The 26068-nt window shown below is 39.9% G+C and overlaps 2 protein-coding genes across 4 annotated transcripts in view; one reads left to right on the top strand and one right to left on the bottom strand.

The window, feature by feature from the left end:
- The window catches only part of nherf2 (NHERF family PDZ scaffold protein 2), a 9924-nt gene extending 2622 nt beyond the window's left edge, over positions 1-7302 (top strand). The window contains exons 3-6 of the mRNA XM_085162206.1: positions 5554-5745; positions 6132-6285; positions 6366-6583; positions 6955-7302. Of these exons, the coding sequence (XP_085018332.1) occupies positions 5554-5745; positions 6132-6285; positions 6366-6583; positions 6955-7122 (732 nt within the window). The 3' untranslated portion in view covers positions 7123-7302. The remainder of the gene's footprint in view (positions 1-5553; positions 5746-6131; positions 6286-6365; positions 6584-6954) is intronic.
- tnpo2b (transportin 2b) lies at positions 5775-26068 on the bottom strand. Of its 3 annotated transcripts, none has more exons than XM_085162182.1 (24): positions 25861-26068; positions 25125-25224; positions 24821-24896; positions 24528-24677; positions 24189-24295; positions 23934-24067; positions 23732-23813; positions 22960-23082; positions 22753-22871; positions 22591-22651; positions 22330-22501; positions 21392-21544; positions 20016-20241; positions 19757-19928; positions 19473-19667; positions 19229-19387; positions 18605-18692; positions 18414-18512; positions 18207-18302; positions 18019-18094; positions 17588-17687; positions 17407-17481; positions 14015-14144; positions 5775-13908 (listed from the first exon to the last, which is right to left on the bottom strand). In XM_085162182.1, exons 2-23 carry the CDS (start codon positions 25221-25223, stop codon positions 14037-14039), a joined length of 2670 nt encoding a protein of 889 aa, XP_085018308.1. In that variant the 5' UTR covers position 25224; positions 25861-26068; the 3' UTR covers positions 5775-13908; positions 14015-14036. The 3 variants fall into 3 exon arrangements, with proteins under 3 accessions (XP_085018308.1, XP_085018306.1, XP_085018307.1); XM_085162180.1 differs by having other exon boundaries at positions 18605-18699; positions 19230-19387; XM_085162181.1 differs by lacking the exon at positions 25861-26068 and adding an exon at positions 25570-25838 and having other exon boundaries at positions 18605-18699; positions 19230-19387.

Raw genomic sequence — 26068 nt, 5'->3', positions numbered from 1 at the left:
TGTTACTTTCCTCTCTAGTCAAAATGCATCGTCAAATATTACTGCTCTATATTTAGCATTTCCTGCGATTCAGGAATCTGCTTAAATATGATGAAAGGTCATTGTTACATCAGTTTTAAGCCACTGTTGTGTCAGACAGGTGTGAACATTTAGAATACAGAATTTAGCTGTAATTAAAGAGTGCTGTCTCTTTGAGCATCGTCACCTCTCATTGATGTAATCTGGTTCTTCCCACCTGACTGAACACCAGTGACAAATACAGTGCACAATACAATAGTTATTGTTTAGACAGACTTTTATTTTGAGAATATAATGTGAAGTTGTAGTTGAAATAGTCTTAAAACTTTGTTCTGTTTTATATACAGAGGATAACGAGGTGAAGTACAGCAGGACTACAGGCTACATTAAAACAGTCGAAAAATGTGAGCCTTCAAGCAAAGTTCTTATTTTGCTTCAGTGAGAGTCTGTACTGCATCTGCCTGCAAAAAACTCTTGTTGTAAATTCTTTGTTAACAAAATAAACACAAAATCATTTAACCCTCTGGAGGCAGGCGTTGCCGATTTGCAACAGTTAAAAACTAATGACCTGATTACCCCACATACATATTTTATGAGTTGTTTTTTTTTTTACTCAGGAGTACCACTGCAGGACTTGGTTGTGCATTAGCAACAAAAAGTTTAATTTGCGCTTGAGAGGGTTAAAGTATTAAATTTCAGTGTGTGTGATGGAGCAAAAACAAAATTTCCAAAAGTGCCCACCAGACCTTAATGTGACGTTGTAATGTCAGTCTTGCTGCAGAAATAAACAGCAACTGGCTGTCAGAGATTTAGCTGACTGCTTGGGATATAAACAAAGAGGACCAGGATCTTTAAGGCCAGTGGCTCACGTCAGACTGCCATCTGTTTAGCTCAAGGCAGAGCAAATAGCGGCTGTCGCTTTGAAGGCCATTACAGCAGCTTATTTTCAGGAAAAGGTTTGCATAAAGAATAAAATGAAATATAAGAAATCTCTCTACACCAACGTTACACCACAGCCAACAGCTGCTCAAACTAAAAGTTAACTAAGCTTTACATTACGTTGTGCAGGTGTTACTGTGGCCACCCCCTCAGCAGGGAACAATGTGAGTCTCTAACATATCATTTGCAAGGGCCTTTTCTTTTAGATTTATGATGTTTTAAAGTTGCTTTGTAGGCACATAATTAGTGTGAAAATATAATACAAGACAAAATAAAATATGACGCAGTGCAGGAAGTGGACCCAAATCCAGGATTCATAGATAAACCAGGTAAACATAAAAATGAACTTTTTACTAGGAAGCCAAACTCCACAAGGTGCAAAAATATAGAAAAGAAAACAACTTCAATCCACTTAATTCTAAAACATAAACTGAAAGCCATGAGGGACTTTAAACAGAGGCATTCACAAAAGACAAAAGGAGCCCGCGAATATATATACACAGAAGGGTGATTACTGAAGAGTACAGACAACTGAGAAACACATGAGGAACAAAATATTCACAGCATAAAACCATACGAGATTAATGCTAACATAAGTAAGGGGAACCCAGACTCTAAAGTAAAGACTCTAAACAACAAAGCACAACAACTAAAACAAAAGATACAAGATAGTTACAAATTAATTCAAAGTCTAAAAACTCAAAAACTGAAAGTGCAAAATCCTGGACCCTGAAATCTGTAATAATTATGCTGATAATGAATTTACTCTGCAGTTGCTAGTGAGTCTTTGTAAATGGAATTTATTTTTTCTAAAATTACTAGACTTAGATTTCCGAGTTATGAGGTTGAGAATGGAAGTGTGGATTATCAGAGTAAGAATTGCCAACTTTCACAGGATCTTTCAAAAAGCACAATAGAGTTGTAAGAAGCTGAAATGGGGCTACAAAAATCTTTTTAAAGACCAGAACAAACTCTCTAAAAGTTATGTTATAAAGACATCACACACACACACACACACACACACACACACACACACACACACACACACACACACACAAGCAATGTCATTATCAGAACTTTATCCCAACTGTTCCCAAGGCTTGTTTGCTACCTCAGCTCGTAAATGTTTTGAAATAATGAAGCAGCCATGAAATCTAAATTTTACAGGAGAATGTCAGGGATGATTTAAAAAGTACTTATTACCCAAGTGGTACCACGGCACAGATTTATCTGGGCACTAGCTTGTGACCACCAGACGCTTAGTTTGTGTCTCCCACTGGTCTCAGAGGCAATGCCACAAGAAAAATAAACCTGGATTGACCATGTTACAGTCCTGACCTTAACCAAACACACTGTGTGGCAGGACCAGAAGATGCGTATTCAATCCAGGCATGAAGTTTTGTTGGGAGGAATGCTCCAGAATTCTTACTTGTTGCTGTAAAAGTCTCACGAGTAGCTACAGGAAACATATGATGGAGGATGCTGCTGCTAAAGGATTTTCTATATTATAGTTACATCTGGGATTTTTTGGACCTGAACTTTTTTTTTGCAGCTGCCTGCATCATTTACACAGAATGGTAATTCTGTGTATATGATGCATATACTTTTTTGCAAATGTGCACGAGAGACGAAATTTTTATGCCCTTGATGAGCACATCACATACACAAACACAGTCGCTCTAATTTCTCCACTTCTGTGTCATTTGTCTTGTGACTGACATTCACGTCATGGTACATGTAAATACAGACACATTTTCATTGCTCCGTGGTGTTATTATGGAAGCAGATGCCCATATACAACAGTCTAACATAACTACAGTGTTAGCTGGTATTACAGTTGCACATTGATCTGGCTCAGTCACAGAAATACTACCTGCACACAGACACACTTCCCTTCCACTTGCTGTGTTCAATTACTCAGACTTCCTTAATCTTTTTGAAAACAATATATCATTTGTTATTGCTTAGATGTTATAGGATGGATATAGAAAAAAGCATCTGTTAGTGTGCAGATTTATGCGTTTACCATTCAGTTCAGATAATTATCAAAATGTGGTTTTCAAGAGCCCAAAAAGGACTTTTTGTCTGACAATTAGAGCAAAAATTACAAAGATATTTTAAACCTGAAGCAAGACTCTAAAACAGTGTTTTCCATTGCAGGCAATTAATTCTGTGTGTTGAACTGCCTATTTGATTATCATTAATATAATATGTAAATATTTTATCTACAGAGGAAAAGTTTTAGATCCTCAAATGGATCAGTTGAGATATTTCCAGATAAGCATGTCCTGCAGTTTTGATGTGTCAGCTATTTTGGGTCAACATGACAAATACAGCTAATCCGTCTATAATATAACAGAGATCTTTAAAAGCAGTGTTGTTCCTTAGCTAAAGCTGACAGTCAGGAATGAACCTTCCCGCACTGTAGTTATTCATATATGTTTGCTACTCCTGGAGTTGTGAGTGCTTTGCATTCAGTTTTTGTTTGAGCAGAAAGCACAGCGATCTGTCACAACACCCTCAGGCCAGCTTACCCACGAAGGTGTAGTCAGAACTGTGTCACTCAACAGTCAATATTAAATGCTACCCTCAGGACAAGGACTAATACAAGTCACTGATGCAAAACACACAGAGACACACACACACAAAGCCAGCATGTACCTAGTACTATAAGCCAAAGTCAAGGTCCGAGCACCTGAGTCATACGCTGTGCCAATTCTTGTCACTGGAGATTAGGCCCTTCATTGGGCTTAATGTGTTTTCGCCAGATCCACTTAGACTACTAATTCAACCTGGCAACCACTACCTTCTGATCAACTTTTAGTGCACCTGCAATATTGTGTAAGGTAAACATCCACCTTATTCTTTTATCCAACCGAAAGGTGGAGGCAACTGTAGCTGATCCCTGGTGTGATAGCCAATCCATCAAAGAGCTAACCCAGAGAAACACAGCCTAACACTCTCACCTCCACACCTGTGGACGTTTGCACACAAAATGTAAAACTGCATATAGCAAAATATCTTAAGTGTGCAAAAAAATGTCTGTTCTGTTCATTTTGACTCGTAATGTACGTGTGAAACTTATTAGAACTTAATTATGTCAAAAAATAATTTGATATGATCATATTGTCATTACACCATTGTACTGAAAGCTGATATACCACAATGAATGAATGCCCAGAACAATCTGTTGCAATCCAATACAAGAGCCTTGTTATGAAACATATCTTGGGGCAGCTGTACTGTGATGTTTTTGCTTGTTTCTTGTTAGAAAAAAGAAATGTTGACATGAAACTAGATTAGGATTGGATAAAAACAAAAATATCAACCTAACCAACAATTTCTACATATTGCACATTTAAAGGATCGCCTCTGTGTCAAGAACTCGGAGCTGTTGCTTACTGTATAACAGCGTGAAACGTTACATATTTGATAAATATGTAAAGAATAGTGAGTTCTTCACACAGTTAATTCTTACAGGACACTAGTATGTTCTTTTGAATTAAATACTAAACCCACCTCCCATTTTATCAGACAACCAGGTTCAATGTTGTGGCTAATTGCTGTAAACTGAGAGTCACCAGTTTATAAGGTGGAGTAAGTTCAGATAAAGGATCTTTACGAACCTTATATTGTATTAAGTGTTTATCACATAATTTGCTATAAAATATAATGTCTTTACAGTATACGTCATATCACAGCAAACTACGCTGACATAGTTGACGTTTTCTTTTCCAGGCATTGAGTCTCACATGATTATAAACTCCATAAGTCTATTACATCCAATCTGCATTCATGTATTTAATCAAAGGTTCATCATCAATGTCTCTGTTAAACATGGACAAAGTCTGAAACAGTGATATCAGCATATGTAAAAGTAACCCATATGAGCCAAAGTCTCAGGTTTCTGACTGACAAGAGTAGGCTGTTTTTTTTCCCACTCTTGGCTCTGTATGATGTCATAAAGAGGAGGTATCCCAAATACGGCTCCTGAGTAGTTTTTGCTTCATGGTAGAGCTCATTTCTCCTCTTTTTTTCTTTTAACAAGTAAAAATAATAACAACCAGGCAACAATTACCACAAAATCAAACAGCATCCATGCGGTATTTAGTTGACACTAAATACCACATTTAGTTGACACTAAATACCGCATTTAGTTGACACTAAATACCGCATTTAGTTGACACTAAATACCGCATGGTTTCTATTGACAGCTATTTTGTAAAATCCAAATCCTTTGTAAAGTTTATAAAGAGTCCTCAGACCTTTGCCCTTCAGTATTTGTGTTATTCTTTCTAATGGAAATTTTTAGGTTGTACATTATCATCTTATTCATGTTACAACATTATTAAATTTCAAGCCTTATCAGTATATCAAACATTATTGAGTTAAATGTTAAGGATTATACTGCATTAATACATACACACACAAACTCAGGGGAAATAGATTTGATTTGGTTGACCTCACCTCTCATTAGTTTCAACTGGCCAGTGTTGTGGTAATGTGTATCTTCTCCATCTCTATCGAAAACATTTAAACATTACTTTTTGTTAAAAGTAAAACTAATCTTTGCTTTTCTCTTTCATTCTTTTATAGCTGCAGGTCGAGCCTTCACCAGAGCCAGCCGTTCAGCTCCTTCCCCGTCTGTGTCACATGGTAAAGGGACAGCAAGGCTATGGTTTTAATCTGCACAGCGATAAGAAAAAGCGTGGACAGTTTGTACGTGCCGTTGATCCCAACTCACCTGCTGAGAGTTCAGGCATGCGTCCTGGAGACAGAATATTGGAGGTAAACTAAAATGCAGTCATTTTTTAAAAAAATACCTGGTGATTATTGGAAGTCTTCATTTATTTGTCGTTAATTTTGGGATAAAAACATCAGCTCCTGTCAGTCTGTGTGGGAAAGCAATGTTTTTTACTGTGTTATGGGATACTCACGGACAGAGATTTTTATTCTGTGTTGGGTAAAGGAAGTGTGAGGAGGCAGGAAGGGAATTCATGCAAATCATTCTGGATTCGATCTTTTCATACCTTTTGATTGTCACGTAGTTTGAAAGCCACTTCCTATTCTTTGTCCTGTGTCGTGCCTTTAGGCTCTTTAATTGTCCTGTTTTCTTAGTGTTCACTGTCCTGTTTTTGTCTCCAATGCTGTTTTGTTTTTGTTTTCTGTCTCAGGTGAATGGAGTGACTACAGAGGGCCTGAGGCACTCAGAAGTCGTAGGCCTCATCAGAGCAGCAGGGGATGAAGTACGCCTCCTAGTGGTGGACCAGGAGACAGACGAGCTCTTTAACAGACTGGGAATCATACCTACTATCACCCACATTAAAGGTTAAATAGTGCCTGTGCTATTAGACACAGTTATTTTTGTTCTTGAGAGGAAATGCTCATTATTGTTTCTGTTTTCACAGAAGTGTGCGTGGATGACCCAGCCCCTGAGAGTGAGCCACCTACGCCCTGTCCAACCACTGAATTCTCTGCCACAGATGCACCGATAATAAACGTCACCATGACAAACTCCCTGATTACAAAACTGTCTCCCAAGTCCCGTACCAATGGCAGCTCAGCGTCCCAGTCCTCCAGTTCCACCACCCAGTCAGAGATCAGCAGCTCAGACATGAGCTTTCAGGTGAGAGAGGAATTATTTATGAGACCCATCTTAGGGCTTGAAAAGAAGGTGACTGGACTTCTTTGAACAGAGGGCGTGGCTTACAACACCAACTCTCAGGCACTTATAATGCACTCTTGAGCTCTCTTTCCAGGTGCCTCAACCCCTACTCACACCTGATGAGAATCCACACCGTGCATCTGGTGACCTAATAGGCCTCAGCTTGGGACTCTCAGCCTTTTGGTTTTTAGGCACAGTCACCTTCTTTTCAAGCTCCTAAGACTACCGTGACCTGTATGACTCAGAACCTACACAGAAATGATGTGCGAGATCAACAATACGATCTGAAAATGATAGTGTAATTAAAGAAAGTGTGTTTGTGTGTACTGTAGATCCCTGATGAGGATGACAGTCATATTCCAGACCCTTTCATGGACAGCGGTCTGCGTCTTAGCCCAACAGCTGCCGAGGCTAAGCAAAAGGTCCTGGGCAGCCGCAACAGGAAAAGAGCACCCCCTATGGACTGGAGCAAGAAACAAGAGATCTTCAGCAACTTCTGACCCCAGTAAGGGGTAAAATAAGAGACTGAAACAAAGTGGGGATTGATATCATGATTGCTGCAAGAGCATAGGTTCACTTTGCAAAGCCATGTGAAAGGAAAGAGGTGCAAGAAGATAAAATGTATAAGGAAAGGAACATTTGTGGTAATATTCTTAAATTTTATTCTGTGTACAAAATCATTTTAAGATATTGCATAATATTGTCTATATGTCTACTTTCCAGTGTCTTTAAGGACCAAGACATGCCCTGTGGATGTGTCAGGAATCTGGCTGTATTAAACAATGACATTTGATGATTGGCAGACCATTTATTGTTTTTATGGTGTCCAGACCACAGAGAGTGTATTAAATCATAGCAATTTCAGAGCCATGAGCACGGTGCTCTCATGTCTCTATGATATTATTGGTACCTGCTGTATTTGCTGTAGATAAATGTTTCTTTTTTTCCTCTGTATATATCTATGTCTATATAGATAGATAGATAGATAGATAGATAGATAGATAGATAGATAGATAGATAGATAGATAGATAGATAGATAGATAGATAGATAGATAAAGCTTTTTATTATTATTATTGTTTTCAATTATAAATGAAGCCATGAGACTGGCATCCTGGAGTAGGTAGTCACCATATGGGTTCAATATCTCAGCTTAGGTACCATGTGACTTTTAAATGTGAATTCAGGGCAATGTTATATATGATGTTTAATCACTTCAGCACTTTTCTTAAATGGTCCACACCACACCACCTGGTCTGCACCAGAAAATATTTCAAAGATAGACTAAGTAGCCTCTGATTACTTGTTTTAGCTTTGTAAATTATTTTCTTGTCAATGTGCCCATTTATTTCTCGCTGTGTGAAATAAACTTTCATAATATCAGCAAAATGCGACAGCAGTGTTGTAATATCCAGGTCTGACAAGCATTTATGCGCAAGGCCAATCCTAACCTTCATCCAGCTGCTTCTGTTTGGGGTCACCTCAGCAGATCATCCATTTCCAACACTTCCTGTTGTCATATTCCTCTGTCGCACATGTCGCCATCTCTCATCATCTCCACAAGCCTCGTATTTGCCCTTTTCCTTTTGTCTGGCAGCTACAACTATCATTGCTGTGGAGGAATGTTGACAATGATCCAAAACACACCAGCAAGTCAAACTCTGCACGACTCTGAAAAAAAATGAAGGTTTTGGAGTGACATGGTCAAAGTGTGGGCTTAAATCCAACTGAGGTGCTTTGGTGTGACCTTAAACGGGCCATTTATGCTCACAAACCCTCCACTGTGGTTGAATTAGAACAAATCTGCAAAGAAGAACCTAAATTCTTCCACATCGATGTCTAATATTAAAGTTTGTTTGATGATCTGAAACATTTAGGTTGCTCAACTGGCAGTTTCTCATGAATGCTATGACCCGTTCAGCTGTCCAACCACCATCCCTTTGCATCTTTTTCCATTAATGCCACCAAAAGTTGTTAGTTAGCAGAACTGCTGGTATGAGAAACTTCAAAAATCAAGTGCTTTAGCTTAGTGAAAGAAACAACTACATGATTTCAATATGAAGGTGTGTATACATGTGCAATTCTAAAGGTCAACAATCTTTTGGATTTTATTTTAAAAAATAAAATCCAAAAGATCTTGTCAGATATTATTTAGTGCAGAAAACAACCAAAACATTCTGTTCAGGTGAAATTATATTTGTAGGTTTGTTCTTCAAGCATTGTAGCAAAAACCAGACCAGAGTGAACTGACACTAAAGTCTTCATGAGGTCATGGCAAAAATATCTGGCCCTGTGGGACCATCAGCTCTTTCTTTCTTCTTTGTGAACTTTGTAAATTGAACAAAAGGCTGAATAAGGACACCAACAGAAGATGAAAGCCTGTTCGTATCAGTTTACAGCTGAAACAAACACATATAGAAACAACTGAGCCTACATTTTTATCTGTCAAAGCAAGCAAGCCATCTTTCTCACAGTTTTTGCATTGGATGCAGATTTTGTGTGCTGATCTACGTGTGATGGTGTCTCAGTACAGAGACGGAAAAGGGACAGATAAGGAAGGAAACACTGGGACAGAAGTGATCAGACAGAAAAGAGCTTAACTCGGGGGTGTCCCTGAACTTTCTCTGCCCAAACGTCACCTCAAGCTTCAGGCTAAATATTGAGGTGGAGCTCTGCTGCATAGCAGAAATCTGAAATCGCATGTAATACGGTCCTGGAGATTTCTCACAGATCTTCAGTTGTTTACATAATAAATATGGCCTTTAATTATAAACTGCAACATTTAAGTTGGTGTGTTAACATTTACAAATACTGTAACTTTACACTATTTTCAGAAAGCAGCATATTCTGTATTGTATTCTGAAATTGTATTTTCATGTTAATGCAACCATAAGGAGATCATCATCTTTGTGAAAAACAGTCTTTTCCTTTTTACATCACTGTAAAAATGGATTCCCTCTCATGTACCTCGACTAGTTTGCAAACTGTAAACAAAGCTTTATGATGCAGTGTTATTCAACTCTAACACTCTGTATAAATTAAAAGTATTTACTATTATACTATATTTTATTAGCTCCATTACCTCATCCTTAAATCTTGTGATTGAGTGCAGCTGCTTTAAATTACTGTGTATGAGTTTATATGAAAGCTGGATGTTCGTGCACGTTAGAAGTCATTAAAAGTCACTGAATTCTCCTTTTTAAGCTTTTTTCGTTTTTTTAATGAATTAATTTTTTTTATTGCTGATAGAATTTTTTTAATTTCCCACAAACCTCTTCAACTGGCTGAGAGATCTCCATTAAATATCCTGGAAACAGTTCTGAACTCTGAGAAATTATACGTCCCAGATGTTTGTGGTTCAGTCTTGGTGAGTGAAATTCTTGTATTTTATCAACGTAATTAGAAAGTAGCCTATGTATGTCTGTGCATTGTAGCTGTGCAATTTAGGGAGTCACTCCTGACTTTAAAAGTATAACATGGCTGTGGCCAAAATGCTAATATGGAGGCTTCAAATGCAGAATCCATGAACTAAAGGCTGTTGTTATATACACTCGTATATGATATTTTAGTTCACAGTTAAAAGTAGCTGAGAAAGTAATGTTATGCATGTACCATGTTACTTTTATGTTGAATGTGTTTAATCACTGACCCAGTATGCAGTCTGAGGAGTCTGCGGTGGACTAATCATATTACTCATAACATTTTATAAACGCATTTCCATAGATGTGCCCAAAATGCACTACAATGATCAAAACAATACATCTTAATTTTGAAAATGAAATTGGTATTTTAAAAAAAATCTACACTGTGCAGTGAAAAATGCGTGAAATATATACAAAGTTCATATTTGAAATTAAGTAAATAAACTTCAGATACAAGATACAAACATCTGAATATGCCACATTTTCTCTCTGTGAACACCTACACATTAAAGTAACTGTTCTTCCTCCTCTAGATCTATAAGTGACCCTTGCAGATTAAGAGACACTGTAATGTTGTCTGGGATAAAGGTAACAGTTTAGCGGGACTGCTGGGACGTTTGCATCATTACTTTTCAGTACAAGATCCAGGTCTGCTGTGAAAACTAAACAGAGCAAGGGATGTTACTTTTATTTCCTGAGACTCCTGCAGTGCGCTTTTGTAAAACATCTACCTTTGTGCCATGTAGAGTTCCTGACGAGGTGACCTGAGGAAATTCTGGTAACATTAATATTTCCAGAGATAGCTCATGGCTGAACATGATGGAGTTTGCAGCTCAGATTTGCATGAACAGAAAATACAGCATAAAAACAAACAAACTTTTAAGCCCTAAGGGCTAAGGATTTTTAAGAGTTAAGAATTCACGCCAAACCGTCATCCTTTGATAAAAAACACTGGACTGGCAACTGTAACAATCATCTTTCAGCATGCACGTCATGATTTATTTCAAGACTCCACTATCCATCTGGACTTTTGAGATTCCACACAAACTATAAATCATATAATAGACTTGAAAGCATTTTTATTTCTATTCCCATCTTCCAAAAAAGGGAACACGACTGGCGAGAGGAATTCACAGGAAAAACAAAAAGTACCAAAGTCTTTCTGCCAAACTGCAACATTATCATGCTTTTTATTATATAAACAGAACGGACACATAAACTGCTTCTTCTCCTCTTAAAGAAGCCGTGACGCCCCCACTTTCACTTCAAATTCATCATAATTTTGACTGGCACTGAAGCAGACAAAGAAACAAAATACACCGACGTTGCCAATACAAAAACTGCTCATGAAGATTAAAAAAAAATAGCAGTAAAGCAAAAAACCACAAACATTTGTGTGTTTTCAAGCTTTGAACTAAGAGACAGTGGCGAGAGAATTAAACTGGGGTTGAGATTGTCTCATATTTGAAATAACTAAGAATCGGTTTGATTATCTCTATGGTCACAGTCTAGGTCAAACCAAGTACCACTGCGTGTTTCCAAATGTCAACATGCTGCAAAACACTGGCAGATTATCAAATGGAAAAAAAAAATCCCTGTAGTCAATTATGCTGGAAAAACCTTAACAATGATTATCCATAAAAGCCCCACTGTGCGTCTAACTCTACACCAGCACGACAAACAAGGTGACTATTGGAAATAGCAGCTCACCTCTAATCACTGTCTGCTTTTAAAATTTCAGTGGCTATTGCTCTTTGGCAGTGTCCTAGCTTTTATTATTTTAAGTGTACTGTGCTCTTGTCTTATTGTGATTTGAGGTGGTGTGTTGGTGTGTAAAGGGCAATCATTTTATTCTAAAATATCCATCAAACTGCACACACACACACACACACACACACACACGTTCACACATATACACGCACGCAAAGTGAAAACACCGACACTGAGCATGCACACAAAGTATGCTGGGGCAGGCTACAACCCTTCCAAATACAGAAAGAAAATATCATTTGCATCCCTACTGTGCACACATCATAACTAAACTATCAAAAACATGCTCATAAATGTAAAAAAATAAAAAAAAAAGGTACTCATGCGCACCTACACATGCAGGATCACACACACACACACACACACACATTCACACGCACACACGTACCACTCAGCAATATGGCAAGGTTAGTCATTGTAAAAGTGCGGATTAGTCGCAGTTTCACAAAGTTATTTTTATTTGCCATTTAGTATTGGGATATTTTTGCCAGTCACAGACACTTAATTTCACAGTGCAACACAGTATGACAAACACTGACATTAGGGTCAAAACATATCATATGGGTGAGGTTAAAAAAAGAATACATACAAAAACTAAATATAGGTAAAATAAAATTAAAAAAAGTGCAAAGAAACAACTTAACAGTCACTGAAAATAGCATTAATTCATTTTTTGTGTTAAGTGTGCGAATTTAAATCCACTATATAAAAAAACAAACAAAAAAAACAAAAACAAGAATCATCAGTAGCAGCAAAAAAGGACCAGTTTTAAAACATTATAAAGATCACAATGACACTGCCAATCACTGTTTTACTTAAGATATTGATATGGCATCAAATGGATATCAGTACGAATGTAGACAAACACATACACACTCACACACATACAAAAAAAAAAAACCAAACACACACACACACACACACACACACTTGGTCACAGTTAACAGGTGCCAAAGGACATCGCGGTGGGAGTCAAGTTTTAGCTCGGTACCATATCAAAAACAATACACATTTCACGGACTGTTAACACAGAATGCCGAAGTAAGGATTTATAAACTGCACATGCACACACGTGCGCGCGTGCACATTCACACGCACAAAACTGCACAGAGACAACTAAAAATGTGATTTTCTTGGTAATATTTCCTCCCCCTCTGGTGAGAAAACAAATGTGTTAGCCCTAATCCTCCCTTCCTAGAGGAATGGTTGCTGTGAAGCCAAGAGGAAAAGATGCTTAGTTTTTTTTCCCTCCTGCTCTCTTACTCTGGTTTGATCAGGTAGAAAATGTGACAGGAATACGTCTGATAGATAGAAAGCTCTGTGAAGCAGCACTCTGGTCAAAAATGAAGGTAGGAAACACAGATGAAGATAGCTAGATTATCTTACAGTTAAGTATTGTTTCAGTGACTATGGATGAAGTAATTTATACTGAATCCTATTCCCCGGAAAAGAAATGTATCACCCAGAAAATGAACAGAATTTAGACACCTGTCGGTCCCTAACTACATGTAGTAGGTCTTAAAAAGTCTAAATTATAGTGCCACCCACAGTCTGTTACATGTACTGAATGTACAGCATGTGCAAGTTAAAGTGTGAGAGTCTGTGTTCATTGGTCTGTCTCTGTCGGTCAAGAAATCTATTACTCTTAAGTTTAAGAATCCCATTAAAATCTCAGCTGTCCCTGTCCTCAAAGCCAAGTAACAGACCTTTCTGTGGCTCTTTTTTCCCTTTCTTATTACTGAATTCCCTCAGTTTCTTTCCCTGAACTCACTCTATGCTGGTGTCTTTCCCTGCCTCTCCTCTTTCCCATCCTGTCTCTCCCTCCATCTCTCCTCCGTCTCCTTCTCTCTGTCCCTCTCTATCTGTCCCTACCAGTTAGTTTTTCTGTGTCAGGTCCCTGCCTAGTTAATCTAGAGGTGTCCTCCCTGTCCCTCCCTCCCACCCGCCTACCCTCCCTCTATGGACAAACACATAGGGCGTGGGGGCCGTCCATCAGGGGGAGCGGCCAATAGCATCCCTCTCCCTCCCCCCAGATCAGGGCAGTGCAATACACAGATGGATGAGTTTCCCATTCACCCTCCTCCTGCTGGCTCACCTGGAAGGAGCGAAAAGTGAGAGAGATGGACACAAATAAGTTCATATTAATCAAATGCAGTTTGTGCCTAAAAATGCAGTTTAAATGAAGCTGGATGTGGCATTACCTCTTAGGTGGGTGTAGAGAATCTAAACCCCATAGCAGGCTGCCAGTCTCTCCTTCAGCAGTGGTGGGAACTGCTCTGAAAACTGTTGCCAGTTCTCCTCCCCAACCTGCTCCTTAAAACCATGCAAGATCTTTGGAAACAGAAAAATGGCATCTCTTCAATATCTCAAACAGGCAGGAGAAGTGGACTGATCGAGAAACAGTCCAGTGATTCACACCTGCTTGACTTGAAAAAGCATAATTACAACCTCGGGATCTTCTGTTATTATCTGCTCTAACATTTCCACTTTGTCTTTATACAGTGGGGCAAAAAAGTATTTAGTCAGCCACCGATTGTGCAAGTTCCCCCACTTAAAATGATGACAGAGGTCAGTAATTTGCACCAGAGATACACTTCAACTGTGAGAGACAGAATGTGAAAAAAAAATCCATGAATTCACATGGTAGGATTTGTAAAGAATTTATTCGTAAATCAGGGTGGAAAATAAGTATTTGGTCAATAACAAAAATACAACTCAATACTTTGTAACATAACCTTTGTTGGCAATAACAGAGGTCAAACGTTTACTATAGGTCTTTACCAGGTTTGCACACACAGTAGCTGGTATTTTGGCCCATTCCTCCATGCAGATCTTCTCAAGAGCAGTGATGTTTTGGGGCTGTCGCCGAGCAACACGGACTTTCAACTCCCGCCACAGATTTTCTATGGGGTTGAGGTCTGGAGACTGGCTAGGCCACTCCAGGACTTTCAAATGCTTCTTACGGAGCCACTCCTTTGTTGCCCGGGCGGTGTGTTTTGGATCATTGTCATGTTGGAAGACCCAGCCTCGTTTCATCTTCAAAGTTCTCACTGATGGAAGGAGGTTTTGGCTCAAAATCTCACGATACTTGGCCCCATTCATTCTGTCCTTAACACGGATCAGTCGTCCTGTCCCCTTGGCAGAAAAACAGCCCCATAGCATGATGTTTCCACCCCCATGCTTCACATTAGGTATGGTGTTCTTGGGATGCAACTCAGTATTCTTCTTCCTCCAAACACGACGAGTTGAGTTTATACCAAAAAGTTCTACTTTGGTTTCATCTGACCACATGACATTCTCCCAATCCTCTGCTGTATCATCCATGTGCTCTCTGGCAAACTTCAGACGGGCCTGGACATGCACTGGCTTCAGCAGCGGAACACGTCTGGCACTGCAGGATTTGATTCCCTGCCGTTGTAGTGTGTTACTGATGGTGACCTTTGTTACTTTGGTCCCAGCTCTCTGCAGGTCATTCACCAGGTCCCCCCGTGTGGTTCTGGGATCTTTGCTCACCGTTCTCATGATCATTTTGACCCCACGGGATGAGATCTTGCGTGGAGCCCCAGATCGAGGGAGATTATCAGTGGTCTTGTATGTCCTCCATTTTCTGATGATTGCTCCCACAGTTGATTTTTTTCACACCAAGCTGCTTGCCTATTGTAGATTCACTCTTCCCAGTCTGGTGCAGGTCTACAATTCTTTTCCTGGTGTCCTTCGAAAGCTCTTTGGTCTTGGCCATGGCGGAGTTTGGAGTCTGACTGGTTGAGGCTGTGGACAGGTGTCTTTTATACAGATGATGAGGTCAAACAGGTGCCATTCATACAGGTAACGAGTGGGGGACAGAAAAGCTTCTTACAGAAGACGTTACAGGTCTGTGAGAGCCAGGGATTTTCCTTGTTTGAGGTGACCAAATACTTATTTTCCACCCTGATTTACGAATAAATTCTTTACAAATCCTACCATGTGAATTCATGGATTTTTTTTTCACATTCTGTCTCTCACAGTTGAAGTGTACCTCTGGTGCAAATTACTGACCTCTGTCATCATTTTAAGTGGGGGAACTTGCACAATCGGTGGCTGACTAAATACTTTTTTGCCCCACTGTATGTTATGCTGCAACCACTGCTTACTGCATTACAGACCCACTGAATGTGTTACTTGTGGTCACATTTTAACCACCACAACTACAACCGAGCCAGCAATCCAGCTGAAGGTAGCCAGTTAGCAGTGATTCAACTTTCAAAATAATGCAATAGTTCTCTTAGAGGAACATAAAAAATAAAAACTTAAATAAGGAGCCATATACAGCTGAGAGAGCCCCGCCTAAGTAAAGTATGTGTGTGCAAAACAGTGTCCAGTAAGTGGTTACTTCCTTCAGGGACATGGAGTGAAACTAATAAGCATCACCCAATATTTTCTGGAGATCTACGTCATATAGTATCAAAATACTATAAACTAGGCCAAAATCAGCTTAGATCAAAATAGTATAAAATAGGGCTGTTCGATATAACGATGCATATCGGATGACGATATGAAAACGTCCATTGTTTCATTTTACACTATCATTTGTTTCGTGGTGTCGCCAAATAAACTGTTTACGCAAATATTTTTTCATCGTTTTGATGGTCACTGTAGAATTTCTTAAAGTTCTCTCTTTCTCTTAATATAACCACACCACGGACGGACAAGCGACCGTTTTTTGTTTTTAACAACAACGGTAAAAGCATCGCGTGGCTCCGCTGTCCGCTTCTTTGTTTTCCATATGAACCTTTCAAAATAAATCTAAAGATCCTGTTGAGATTTTTCAAAATAAACTGAATTACATGAAATAGCATGCAGTGTTTACGGACAAGAAGCTAAAAAGAGCCGTCAGGTGCTAAAAAATAAACCTTAGACACGCCATATAATAAAAACTCACAAAGAAAATTGCGGCCGTTTCCACTTATGTAACACTCGACTCCAGGTACACGATGCCCAGCTGAAAACACTTCACGCAAGTCGAGATTCACAGAATTTACAAAAAATGTAACATTTTTGTGATGCATACCGTTGTCGGGACAATAAATGTCTTATATCAGGATATGAGATTTTGGTCATATCGCACAGCCCTAGTATAAAAGGTAAATTTATAGACCAGGCAGATTCACCAATTTCATTTTGTTCGCCATAGAGGAATGGGGTATTATGAAGCAGGTCAGTAATCAAATGCATCAAAGGAAGGGTCCTACACAAGTTCTGTTGCAATGCAATCAGTTTGATCCAAATCCATATTAAGGGTTCCTTTTATAATGAAGCCCAGCACACTGATACATTAGACTGAATTAAACATTACTGAATGGATCCATGTGTTTTGATGTTTGTCTGTCTAGTCTTAGATCACACTTTATGTGATGGACCCTGAGGGGAATGTGTGCAGTCAGTTTTTCTGCATAGAAACATCCCTGTCTGTGCTGCTGAGGTTCATAGTTAACACTCTGCTGCGCCTGAGGTCACTGCACCTCACACCGAGTCACTCTCAGAGGGAGGGGAGACAGAAGGATGGTACTAGCTGTGGAAACAAGAACTCGCCCCTTAAAATGAGGTGGACCCTCACCTTGTAGAACATGTCTCTGAGGTCATCTTTAGGATTGACCCAGGAGGCCACGGCATCACAGAAGAAGATGAAGTCCTGAACAAACACAGGAAGAGATCAACCTCAACACTATCTTTTGATTTAATTTACAGCCAAATACGCACACCGTGAATCCTAATGACTGCAACGAGCAGTGTCTCACCTGCACCACACCTCCAGGGTTCACGCCAATCATAATGCAAATCCCACGGAAGGCGGAGTCTTTCTCCTCGTTGTCTCGGATGTTTCGGAGAGACGTACACCTGCATTGTACAATTATTAACCAGTTAGTGACCGCTAACGATGATGCTGCCAGAATTGTGAGTTTACAAGCCCCATTTTAATAAGAGATAAACCAAATCAAAAATTTATGGGAGACATGCAAACTGTTGTGTCACTGTGAAAGACAACTTATTTTTCTATTGGGCTTGAAGAAAAGAATTCTTATTCCTCAAGGAATTCAGTAACAATTCTGGAAATCATTTAAAGAATGAAGTTATGTAAATGATAATGCATCCATTAGAACAAAGTATCGTAAGTCTGCATTTTCACTTCAACCTCACTTTTCAGACTCAGAATCAAACCATCTCTCACCAGGGTCGGATGAACTGCGGCAACATGGGCGCGACCTCCTGAGGACACACATAGCCCAGCCGGCCAATGGTGATTGCTGGAAGAGAACAGAGATGAGTCAAACCTGCTCTTAGATAAATGCGTATCTGTATCTATACAAGTCCCTTCCCCTTGAAAGCATGTATAAAATGATCTGTGAAATCATATACCGGTGTTCTCCAACAGGGTCTTGGGAGTATTGGGTCGATTAATAATCTCCACCAGCTGGTTCAGAACCATAGCAATGTATGGCTGCATCTCCACTCCTGACAGAGAAATAAAAATAAAATGAGACGCACGACATCTCACACCGTACAGCCGTACATCAAAAAGTTAGCATAAATACATAGAACAAAAACTGGGCTTCTTCCACGTACCCATCTGCATGCAGATCTCTCCTATGGCCCAGGTAGCGTTGTTGCAGACGGAGATGAACTCTGGGTTCAGATTTGTTCCGAGGATTGGCATGAATTCAGCTAAGAGAGACACAAAATGTTACAAAGCAGAATTATGGGATACGTATATGTATGTACAGGTGTGTAAGGGTAACAGACAGCTAAATGTTTACCGATACAGGGTTTGACATGAGGAAAGCAAGCCTTGGTCAAGTCACCCAGCAGAGCAAATGAACTCTGTCTTACTTCGGGCATCGTATCCTGGGACAAAAGAGACAGAAAGACAAGGAGTAATGTGAATATACACCATCAAATGACTGAAAGAATTTGGCACATCTAACACGTCGTGGCAGTTGTCCTCCTCCTACTTCTGCGATTTTGAAAAAAATAAAACATTGCAAAACATGAGCAGTCTAAAACCAAAAAAAAGTGTTTCTTTCCAGATAAACCTTCTGTGATCAAATGGCTGCAAGCGCTGAGCACTCTGCTACAAATATTGCACATTTCCTCTGGCTACTTCACATTAAAATTAAATGCAGAGTGAAAAGTAGTGGAAAATATCCTGTTTACATGAGCATTTCTAAATACAACTGATACAAAGAACCAGGGATTTTTAAAAAAAAAAATCCATTACATGAAATTACACTAATACCGATGTACATGCATGCAGCTAATTTGATTCAGAGAGAGACTCAGAGATTCATACACCAACATTAAAAATGAAAATGTAAACATATACAGCACTGACTCTGAATGATCTCTGGAAAGGCATTCACACAAACATAGGCTCTCCTCACCTGCATGCATTGGAAAAGCAGGGTCATGATATTACTGCGAGCCACAAGTGTGTCCACGTGGCCTCCGAGTCCCTCTGCCAAGCCACTTAAAAGATCCAAGGCCACAATCATGAAGTCCTTGTCGGGTGCTTCATACTGATCTGGCTGCTGACTGTACATCTGAGATGTACGCAAAACGAGTGTCATTTATGTAAAGCAGCAAAAGCATAAATTGTGAGTAATTAAATATGCATGTTTGGTTCACCATGGCCTGAGCAAGGGTCTTCTGGACCAGGGTGACACAGCGCTGATAGACGGGCTCACAATAGGGAAGGAAGCCGCTCTGCAGCGCTGTGGCAACAGATGACAGACACTCGAGCAGAGGGAAGAGATCTTTGTCCTCATCCTTCAACTCATTCCACTTGGCTATCAGTGGAGGCATCAGCTTTTGTATGTACTCCTAAACAAAACAAGAGGGAGATTTTTGTCTTTGTTTTTTGTCATTTTTGTGTAAATGCATGCAGTTGTGTCTAAAATGTTCGGGCTCACAGGCTGGTTGAGATGGTGTCCCACAGAGTCTGCCAGTGTTCCTATGGCATCATAGAGGATGAGGAGGTTTTTGTGCTGGTACTTCCCAAAAGCAAAAACCAGGGTGTCCAGGATAAAACTCAGGTATGGTACCAGCTCTGTGCATGCTTCTTCCTCCAGAGTGGCAAATGCACTTTGAGGAAGGATGCAATTTGTTTAACCACTTATTAATAAGAAATTAGAAAGCACACAGAAAACAAAGAAAAGGGAAGATCTGTACCTGCATGCAGCCTCTTGTACTCTCTTGTTGCCATCCAGGATCCGTTTGAGCAGCTCCGTCATGAGGGGTTTGAGGTGAGCATCAGGGGGCTGGCTGACCACCCAGTGGGCATAGCGACTGAGGGTCCAGCAGGCAATGGAGCGCACCAAGGCCTTCTTGTCACATAAACACTGGATGAGGTGAGGGATAAGCTCAGGCAAGTAAGGTACCATACCCTGCATACATCCTGGAAGGATAAACATAATTTATTTATCACTATTGTGGAAATGAGAAAACAATTTGTTTTGATATTTCTAATATTAAAAAAAGAATTTTTAAAAAATGTTTTATAAAAGATTACACAGTATGTGGGGGGTCTCCCCATAGTTACAGTCTTAAACTTATCGTCTATGATCAGTTTTCTTTAGAGGGGACCTAGGTAAACACATACCCATTTTCTGTCATATACAAAAGTGATCCCTGGGAGCCAAAGGTTCAGTTTTCAGATTGCTCTAAGTGCTTTGTTTCAGGCAGTTTTTGTACTCTTGGTTCTGGTCAGTGAGAGCAGATATCCTTAATGTGATCTCAGATAGGGCTGGGCCATATCATATGTTCACGGTAATACCAGTATAATGTTGGGCAATGATAAGAAAATGAAATATCGCGATAGAATATGGGTAAAACGCACATCCGCAGTGCCTTTGTTTTTATACGCACATGGCGGAAAAAGCATGGCAGCGACGGAGAATGAGAAGGGCGAAAGTGGATCGTTAAATGAAACAGATGAACCAGAATTGGTTTGTAAAAATGCTGCAACTTCAGTGGTGTGGAACTGGTTTAGCTTTCGTCCCTCAGATACACAACAAAGCACTATTTTTGATAGAGCATGCTAGCGGGCCGTCGTTATTACTGTGTTTTTTGGAAAATACGGCACACTTAAAATCAATCCTTTGATTTTTCTGAAAATCGACAGTGCCCCTTATAATCCAGTGTGCCTTATGTATGAATTCTGGTTGTGTTTACTGACCTCGAAACGATTTTATGTGGTACACGGTGCTCAAAAATATGTCAAATGTTTTGTCTAGTGTCAATTATATCGTCGGTTATATCGTTATCGCAAATTTTCAAATGTATATCGTGATAAATATTTTTGGTCATATTGCGCTGCTCTAATCTCAGATACACAACTCTGGCTGTAGCAAAAAAAATCCATCCACATTCTGTTCAAGCAAGTTAGCTTAAAAGTAGGGGCCAAGAAAACTAACATGGCTTGTTTCAGTAGTGGATGAACTGGGGTACCACAAAAAGCCCAGATTAAAACTAGAGATTTATTTTTTTCTCAGGTAAAATAGATAAACATATTAAGTCCCCTTTACTGTGCTTCTGCCCCATCTTACCCTCAGCAATAGCCCCAAGCACCAGGATGCCGGACTCCTTGATGACCCAATCAGGATGGAAAAGCAGGCCTTTGAGCAAGGGGAGGAGATGAGGCAGCAACTCCTCACGAAACACGTTGGCAAGAACATCCAGAGCGGCAGCAGAGCACTTCCCTGAAAAGAGGAAAATCCAGGATCAGTGTTGGATAACTATGATATAATAAAAGGTAACAGGGTTATAATGGTTATAATAAAGAGGATAAGTAGGTGGTTTTTTTGGTAAATGCTCCCCAGAGAAATCAATCGATTTCTATTCATATCTCTGACATACCTGCGCGTGCACACACTCTTGCAAACACACACGGGGCGCTTAACAAATTTGTTACACCACCACCCAATGAAGGTTAATAATTAAACAGTAACAATTAACAGTATTGGTAATTGCTAAAATCATTTTTATGTTTCTGTAATGAGTAATTCACCAGTATGTGCACACTCTTTAATCAAAAACCGTTTTGAATGCTAAACCTTGTCCATGAATTTTCAAATGTACTGTTTTGAAGAAAAAATAGAAGAAAAAAACAGTGAAGCACTTTTTTAATAATAATACTACATAACAAAACAGTATATAATAGGTTTTAGGTTGAAAGACGTTTTTGACATCATGCAGTTTCCACACAGGTTCAAAAAACCTACAGGATCCCTTTTCAATCAAACATCCTTGTATTCTATTCTACTTTAACCTTAATTTTAAAAATAATGTTCAAAAGATCACCCAGTTCTACCTCTTTCCTTCTAATGCTTAGATTATTTTATGTCACAAAAGATTTCACAAGAACCTTTTCTTTATTAATAATTTAGCTCTGCGTTTAATTTTTTGTGCTGTTCTGCTCCATTTTAATTGTTTTGGTAAGGAAATCTAATCTAACTTTAATTCTAACTTTGCATGCGAAACTCACGTAGGTTCCAATCAGACAGCGTGTCATCATCATCGTCCTCATCTTCATCGATGTCCTCCCCCTCCTCGCCCTCCCCTCCTTCATGCTGCAGGGTGACAGTGCGGGACTTGTGGAAGCGAGGTTTGATGTCCTGCTCGCTGTCTGGAATCGTCTCGTCCTCTTCAACATCACCCTGGAGGAGATCAGAGCTCAAGGTGAATGCAGAACACAGGTAAACAGCAACACAAGAAGAGATGCCAGATTTGTCCAGAGGATGCTAACCTTTAGTAGAATAATATCTATCTCAGAATACTTCATCCCATTCACCAGTATAGGTATCAGTCTGAAAAGGAAAAAAAAAAAGATAAGTAAACACATTACTACTCAGATTAAATTATCTCATCATTAACCCAGTCCTTGCTATGGGAGAAACTGAGCACTTACTGGACCAAGTGGCCAGAAAGGGCCTCTTTACAGATGGGCTGTTCAGCCAGTGTCAGCCAGAACTCACAGGCCTCCAGGGCCACGTTCTCATCTGGGTCCTGCGTCCGCTGGAGCATATACTGGGAAAAAAACCAACAACAAGTGATTAAGAAGATGAGAAAGCGACAGCCAAACATAGTTTAAGGTCGAGATAAGTCAGGCCTTTACCTGGATGATGCTGTGCATGTGAGGGATGAGACGATCAATTCGGACTTCTAGGAGCATGACCAGAGCCCTGCACACATTCTTCCTCACTTCACTGTCCTCGTCCCCGGCCAGAGCAAACAGACTCTGGATAGAAAATAAACAAACAACAGAAAGAAAACAAATTAAAAACGGGAAGGAAAGACAGGTAGGGTCACCAAAGGTGAAGGAACACAAAAACAACTTATTATTAATTTATTATTCTAGAGGTTTTATGAGGCTTTACACCTTTACTATAAAACCTGTGCAGGTCTGTTTAATTATTTTACATGTGCTGGCAATCTACTCACATCCACAAACTAACTAGAGTCTAGGAACATTTTGGCCCGTCACTGACACAGCAGATATGTCGCTCAACAGGAATAAATATGCAACCTTTTCTTTTTTGTTTTACAGAACACAAGGCAAAAAAAAAAAAGGCTTGGAATATTTTAGAAATTATGTCATCACATAGTTTGTCCAGCAGAGCAGCTCAGACTTCCTTGTTTACAAAACTGTCAGCACTGTCTGCAACACATGTGGCAGCGTATATCCCAGCTGAGCAGACGGTGGTGCGGCGCCAAATGGCGTTTCCACAGTAAGCTGTAAAAGTGCCGTGTTCATGCAGCTTCTGTTTGAAGTCAAAAAAAGGCTTTCAAAAAAAAAAAAAAAAAAAAAAAAAACAACCTTCATGGAGCAAAATTTTGCGATCTTCGTAAAAACGTAAGTAAAAGTAAAAAAATGTTGAATTGCTCACCTCAATAAAGGTGTCGATGTTATCCATCAGAGCCTGAGCTCGGCCAATGATAAACTGGTTCACACAAGCTATAGCATGGGACCTTGGCAAAAAAGAAAAAGAAGAAACAAGAGATAATTTTAACAAGGAGATTTTAGATGAGGAGGAAAGGAAAACTACTAATTCTGCAAGATTCAGACACTGAGACTTGGATTTCACTGACCTGATCTTGGGGCTGCAATGTTTGAAAAACTGGAGGAATTTGGGGATCATGATGTTAAGAGGTCTGTTCAAAGCATCGCTATCCAACAACTCTGATGAATCCTCACAGATCTTTTGCAGTGCTCCAAAAGAACCCTGCCAAAAAAAACCAAATCAGAAACAAATTACAAAAGAAACAGACACAAACCTTATCACCAAAATAGTACCAAATTATCATTGCAAGGCTGTGCATGTGTTTAAGGTATGTAACCCTAACCTCGCAGGTGTTATAGTCCTCCGAGTTGAGCAAGTTACAGAGCTGAGGCAGCAGCTCTGGCCAGGTCTGCAGCTCTCCTTTGGAGGCGATGGTCGTGATCAGAATGCCTTTATAATAAAGAGTTAAAAAGTTACACACTAGTACATTAGGCTAAAACCCAGCCTGATAACTCACCCTCTGTCATTTAAAGATCTTGAAAATACAACGCTTGCTCCCACACAACCATATTACCTGCAAAAATTCACCCACCTCCATAATAATCTGACTCACACTGCTGAAAAACTCCATCTAACTAAACCTTTTATTTCTCAAGCTTCCCTCTCTGACTGAAACACCCACCGATTGTAGCTCTGATAAGCGGTGAAGGGTCTCCGATGTTGTTGAGGCATTCTCGTTTGATGAAGTCTGCCACATTGGGAGGGAAGTTCTGGTAGTGTGCTTTCACATTGTTCTTCAGAATCAGACCGCTCAGAGAGCGAGTGGGCTCATCTTGAGAAGGAAGACAGCAGAGAGGCAACATGAAAACCCAAAAGGAGGTGGTGAGATACAGAGAGGTAAGCAAAGATGAAACAATCTAGTACACGTTTTTGTTTTGTTTTTTTTAATTATAAATTTGATGTGCACAAACTCACCTTCAGATTTTAGGCTTGTGAGAACAAAGATGAGATAGTTGTTGAAATCTGGAAACTGGTTAAGCTGTTCCAGTTTCTGCAGAGTCTGTTAAGGAGTTGAATCATCTATAAATACAGAGCAAGAATTCACACATCCTCACAGACCTTCATTTCACAGACACTTGATGCAAGCTGAACAAACAGTATCTTCTCATTGTCCTCCAAACTGACACACCAGCTCTCATGGGGGAGGCAACATTTCACACCTTCTCCTCTCACCCTAACTGTCAAACACACACACATACAGAGCCAGATGTAAGGATACTTCTTGCACAGCTCTCTGTGTTGCTGTGTCTGGGGACTGGGAATCCTTGAGTAACTGAAGCACTTGCTGCAGACCTTGTTCATCCGGCTGCCACTCCATCCTACAACAGAACACACACACGTTACCCGTTTTGTGGCTCACTGCAACACCTGTAATCTTACAAATCAAAACGCCATGTAATGACTACAGAACAAATGGATTATGCTGACTTATTAAAAGCATCAAATTCTAAAATAGCCTCAAAACCGGTTCTTTGAATCGTAATTTGAGACAAAATGCTGGACTCAGTGTAAATATGTATAGCGTAGCAAAACAGTGCTGCGGAAGCAGTGGCGTTTATGAACATTTGACATTTCTGGCGAACACCACCAACAACCAGTGGTCATTTAAGGCTTCACGAAAAAGTAGCCAAACATCAACAACTATCAACCGTGACCCTAAGAACCTTTTCTACGTGAGGCCCAGACGGTAAAGGCGCAAATGTCTCGCTCCATCAGCTAGCAAGCTAGCCTGGCGTCGCAGTAACAGGTAAACGATTCACTGATTGCCGAAACGCTTTCTCACATCAACTACCCGGCTGCCTTGGTTATGTTTTAATCCAAGCCACAAAAGCCACTAAAGGGGTTCAATTAATATGCATAACAAGGCAGCCGCACACAAACCCCCCCTTTCCCCCGGCAGCTATCAGTAGCACCGCTAGCTAACAGCATCCTGAAAGTACCGCGAAAGGTTTTACCTGGTTTCTCCGATGTGGTAGATCTATATTCCTACAGACAACCGCGCAGATACAATGTACCAACTAACATTAAATAATATATATATCCGCGGTCTGTGTAGGTAAATACAAACTTCTAATCGCAGTAGATCTACGTGGTTGCTATGCTAGTTGGTATGTGACAGAGATTGCATGCCTTGCAATCAAGCCGGGTGATCTGTATGATCAC

The sequence above is a fragment of the Neolamprologus multifasciatus genome, chromosome 6 (genome assembly GCF_963576455.1).
Source record: "Neolamprologus multifasciatus chromosome 6, fNeoMul1.2, whole genome shotgun sequence".
NCBI classification, from domain to species: Eukaryota; Metazoa; Chordata; class Actinopteri; order Cichliformes; family Cichlidae; genus Neolamprologus; species Neolamprologus multifasciatus.
This window is presented reverse-complemented; position numbering and strand designations above follow the sequence as displayed.

Coding starts and splice junctions, on each gene's coding strand:
- tnpo2b (XM_085162180.1), bottom strand. CDS start 25,223: ATGGAGTGGCAGCCGGATGAACAAGGTCTGCAGCAAGTGCTTCAGTTA. Junction 18,303..18,413: donor AGAGATCTGCATGCAGATGG/GTACGTGGAAGA, acceptor TTTCTCTGTCAG/GAGTGGAGATGCAGCCATAC. Junction 17,482..17,587: donor ACCCTGGAGGTGTGGTGCAG/GTGAGACACTGC, acceptor GTGTTTGTTCAG/GACTTCATCTTCTTCTGTGA.